General features: G+C 45.4%; 1 protein-coding gene across 1 annotated transcript; it reads right to left on the bottom strand.

Annotated features, from left to right (window-relative positions):
- Positions 1-611: 611 nt before the first annotated feature.
- LOC135994383 (cytochrome c oxidase assembly protein COX19) lies at positions 612-4,162 on the bottom strand. The gene is made up of 3 exons (XM_065644907.1): positions 3,970-4,162; positions 3,749-3,860; positions 612-2,385 (listed from the first exon to the last, which is right to left on the bottom strand). The coding sequence occupies exons 1-3, from the start codon at positions 4,049-4,051 to the stop codon at positions 2,298-2,300; spliced, it is 282 nt and encodes a 93-aa protein (XP_065500979.1). The 5' UTR covers positions 4,052-4,162; the 3' UTR covers positions 612-2,297.
- Positions 4,163-4,382: the final 220 nt, after the last annotated feature.

The raw sequence follows: 4,382 nt of genomic DNA, 5'->3' as shown, positions 1-4,382 counted from the left end.
TTTTGGTGCCTCAGCAGCACAGTCTGTGCAACACAGGGTCCTGCTGGCTATATCACTGTAATACCACAGGCCTACAAGCAGCACAGAGCACTGTTCGCTTCGGAATGCCGTGAAGTTTTTCGAAACTGCTTTTGTTCCCAGGTCCAAAATTTGGGCCTTGGTCACTATAAACAAAGAGTCCGCAGCATCCCCTCCTTCAGGGTGTAATCTCAGACAGCTCATTGAAACAGAAGCTATCGCACCAGCTCAACAGTCAAAATTCAATCACTCAAGACTCGAAAAACTTCACCTCTTTTATTCTAAAATAACCTGGAAGAGAGAGGTGCCATCCACTGTCTCAGGAGAAAACATGCATCTAACTCATGAAGTAACTGTTTGGCCAAACGAGTGTGCAGAGTAACACCACAAAGATGAAGCCACCACTGTCACAGCCCGGGTTATTCCACCACCACCAGTGGGTTCTTTCATACCTAGCAGGGATTCCCTTCACCTCTTACTGTTCAGGGAGCACAGAAGCATGAAATTTGATTTCTTTCTGCTGAAGATGCTGGAGATTATTTTAATAATTCTCTCTCATTATCACCGAAAGAAAGCTCTTGTTCAGTGGTTTAATACAAAGTCTTTTAATATCTGTTTCAACAATAAAACCTCTGCTTTATCTTCTATAAATGCACTAATCTCAAAGGATATAATTTAAACAGTAGAATGAAGTAGAATAAAAATATGCAGCAGCAAGCGAACATTCTTTTCAAACAGGGACCCGCTCTGAACTATCTCCAGTCTGTTCAATCAGATTAGACCTCAGCAACAATTTAAATCCTGGCTCCAACCATCAGTATGAAGAGCAGAAAATATTCTTTTACCCTCTCCTGGATCTCTGTGTGAACAGGTGCACAGTCGAGAGAAGCAGAAGCAAAAGGAGTAATAGCAGAGAGCAGGAAAGGTGAGATGTATCAAACAGAAGACACCAAATAAAGGAGAAAGTGTAGGAGAACTACCTTGGCAAACAGTGTGTGCATCACTACCTGCAGGCCCAGACACTAAAGTGTGCAGTTTGAGCACCAGATACACAGAGAAACTTTCCACTGCGTTTAATTTTTTTTAAAAAAAAGAAAAAGAAAAAAAGAGCATGGGGATACAGCAAGAAATACAGTGGAAAACAGAAAAACACACCCACACAATTTACAAATTTATCATCTGCTTAAAAGAAATTTCTAAGAGGCTAAAAGGCAAAATTATTTTGGCTTGAACTCAGTGTTAGTTAAGAAAGACTCATTTGCATTAGTATATACAAGAGAAAAAACGCTGGCTCTGATAATTCATGGCAATTTATACAAACACCTGTAAGGCCTGACCGCATGTCTACTGTATGGCCTGCTGCATTCTCTTCTCAATGTATGGGCTGCAGCTGTACATTCTGGAGTGATATACTGTATTTCTTAGCTAACTTTCTACTCTGCTATTTAATATAAAACATTTGTTTTTAAAATAACTATCTAGTCATGTTTATTTATACAGTTCACAGTTACTTAGAACACAATTCAATACCATTCCCATCTCCACACCGATTTCGCCATAAAGATATTAATATATGGTAGCTCTACTTCTAGAAATGAATATATCCATAATGAAAGATTCCCAGTTAAATGATGAAATACAGTAGGTAAACATGGCTGGCATGGTAAATAAAAGCAGAATCACCACCTGACTGGTGTCAGGAACTAGAAATACTCTCCCAGTAATGAAGGTTAAAAGACTGAAAAAACCCCACTCCAGTACCCAAGTGTTTTCTGTAACAGGGTGAGTAGGAAACCACACCAAACATGGAGATTAATACCAGTATTTAACGAAAAGCAATTTGCAAGTACCACAATAGCTTTCTTTCAACCTGACAAGCAATTGCTGCAAGCATATTATTAATGCCCACATAAGATTAATCTATAGTTCGAGATCTACACAATAAAGGGGTATTTTTGTCTTTTTAAAATAAGACTTCACTGTTCTTACAGAGACATGAAGAACACTTCAGGCAATAATTATTTTCTCCTGGGCAAAATGTTCTTATGGATCTTTAAGAACTGGCTAGAGAAATTAAAAGAAAAAAGTTAACAAATACTTGAGGAAAATAGACAAAGTACTTTTGCTCATTTAAAAATATATCTTATTTTAGGAAAATCAACCTTTGAAGAAAAGTTCCTTTAGGAAACACTTCCTGTTGCACTATGAACAGAATGTACAATATGTACTATGTAACAATTATGCTTTCCATACATGAGGAGTGAAGTTGTCTTTCTTCATTACAACTTTTCAGGTTTTGCTTCTGATTTCTCATCTATCAGATCTTTAAATCCCAATTTTTCCAGTGGTTCGTTAGCCATAAGTTGCCTAAGTTAAAAACAAGAAAACAACAAAAACATTACTCAGAACACAGTCTATAACCAAGAGGACAGCAGCATTTTCTATTTCATTTAATATTATTTACTCTAAAGAAATACAAGATGTCCATATGGAGTGACTGCCACTTGGCAAAGCCTCAGAAACTTCGGTTTTGGGAAAGCAACATTCAGGGATTTTTTTTTTTTTTTTCTTAACAGCTGTTTTCCAATTAAAAGTGTTGTTTCCTGATATTTTATACTGAACAAGAGTTTTCTCAGAAACTGACCTGACTCTTGGTTATCTTTAATTAACAGACTGCACAAGAGCTTCCTAAAATTTTACCTGCCCCATTTACCAGATTTTTAATCAAATGTTGTTTACAGCAACATTCATGGTGACATTATATTTCGCTGTGGTGATTTTCAAACTTTTTTTTTAAATTATTTTTTTAAATTTGCAGCCCTCCTCAGCACCAGCCCATTTGGTGTACGCAAATGTAATGAAGCGCAGTTAATAACAGACTTTGTGCATTTCCCAATGAGCTCCCTGACTCGCCACAGAACAGAAAGCACTGCAAAGCAATGCCAGACTGGAAACACCCCTGGAAAACCAACCACCAACGCTTTTTTCACTTGAACTTAGAATCATAGAATCATTTCGGTTGGAAGAGACCCTTAAGATCATCGAGTCTGGCTATAACCTAACTCTAGCACTAAACCATGTCCCTAAGAGCCTCATCTATACATCTTTTAAACCCCTCCAGGGATGGTGACTCCACCACTGCCCTGGGCAGCCTGTTCCAATGCCCGACAACCCTTTCCATGAAGGATTTTTTCCTAATACCCAATCTAAACCTCCCCTGGCACAACTTGAGGCCATTTCCTCTCATCCTGTCACTTGCTACTTGGGAGCAGAGCCCGACCCCCTCCATGCTCCAAGCTCCTTTCAGGCAGTTGCAGACAGTGATCAGGTCTCCCCTCAGCTCCTGTTCTGCAGCTGAACCCCCAGCTCCCTCAGCTTGTGCTCCAGCCCCTCAGCAGCTTCGTCACCCTCCTCTGAACTTGCTCCAGCACCTCAATGTTTTTCTTAGGAACAAATCAATCTTTAAACTTGTAATTACAGCCAGAAAATAATAATAATAATAATAATAAATATATATATAAAGCTTCACATCCAGAATGACTGTTGTGTAGGGTGGAAGCCGGCCAACTCCTGCAGTTATCCCCCGCTTCGGGCTGGAGATCTCCCGTGAGCCCGGTGAGCTGCTGAAGCTGCAAGGGACACCCGCTTCTCACACAGACGCGGGCTCCCTCCCGCCCCGGGCAAGCCGAACCCCCGCTGCCCCGGCCCGGTGCCGGTGCCGGCCACTCGCCTGTCCATGCGGCACTGCAGGTAGGCCATGGCGCGCTGCCGGCAGGCCCCGCTCTCGTACCCGCTGTGGCGCAGACACTCCATGAACCGCTCCTTGAAGGCGCTGCACTCCCCTGCAACACACAGCGGGGCCGCGCTACCGCCGGGCTGCGGCGGCGGCCCCGGGACAGCCGAGGGGACGGGGCGGGGGGCGGGGGGGAGGCCCGGGCCGCGTTACCGCACCGAAGTGATCCAGCGGGAAGGCGCCTTTGTCCGGCGGCCGCGGCTTGAAGCTCTTGGCGCTGAAGTTCATGGCGGTGGACATGGTGCCGGCGAGGGGGCCGGGCCCGGGGTCCCTCCGGTCACACCGCGGCCGCCGGGGGGAGCCGAACACCGAGCGCCGCCAGCGAGCGCCGAGCGCATCGAGCGGGGCACGTGACCGAGGGGGCGGGCCCACGCCGCTACGGCAACGGCATCAGCATCGCTGTGGCAACCGGAGCGCCTCCCACGGGGCCGCCCGGGTGACGTCACTGCCGCAGGCCTCGGCCACCGGCGCGAGTTGCCATGGAGACGCCGCCGCTGGCCGCCATGTTGGGCGCGGCGGGGTCGGTCCCTCCTGAGCAGGAGGGTCGGGCCGGGGCCGTTCCCGTTCCCCC

The sequence above is a fragment of the Caloenas nicobarica genome, chromosome 14 (assembly GCF_036013445.1).
Source record: "Caloenas nicobarica isolate bCalNic1 chromosome 14, bCalNic1.hap1, whole genome shotgun sequence".
Classification (NCBI taxonomy): Eukaryota; Metazoa; Chordata; class Aves; order Columbiformes; family Columbidae; genus Caloenas; species Caloenas nicobarica.
The sequence above is the reverse complement of the archived record's forward strand: the minus strand, read 5'-3'. Positions and strand labels throughout refer to the sequence as shown.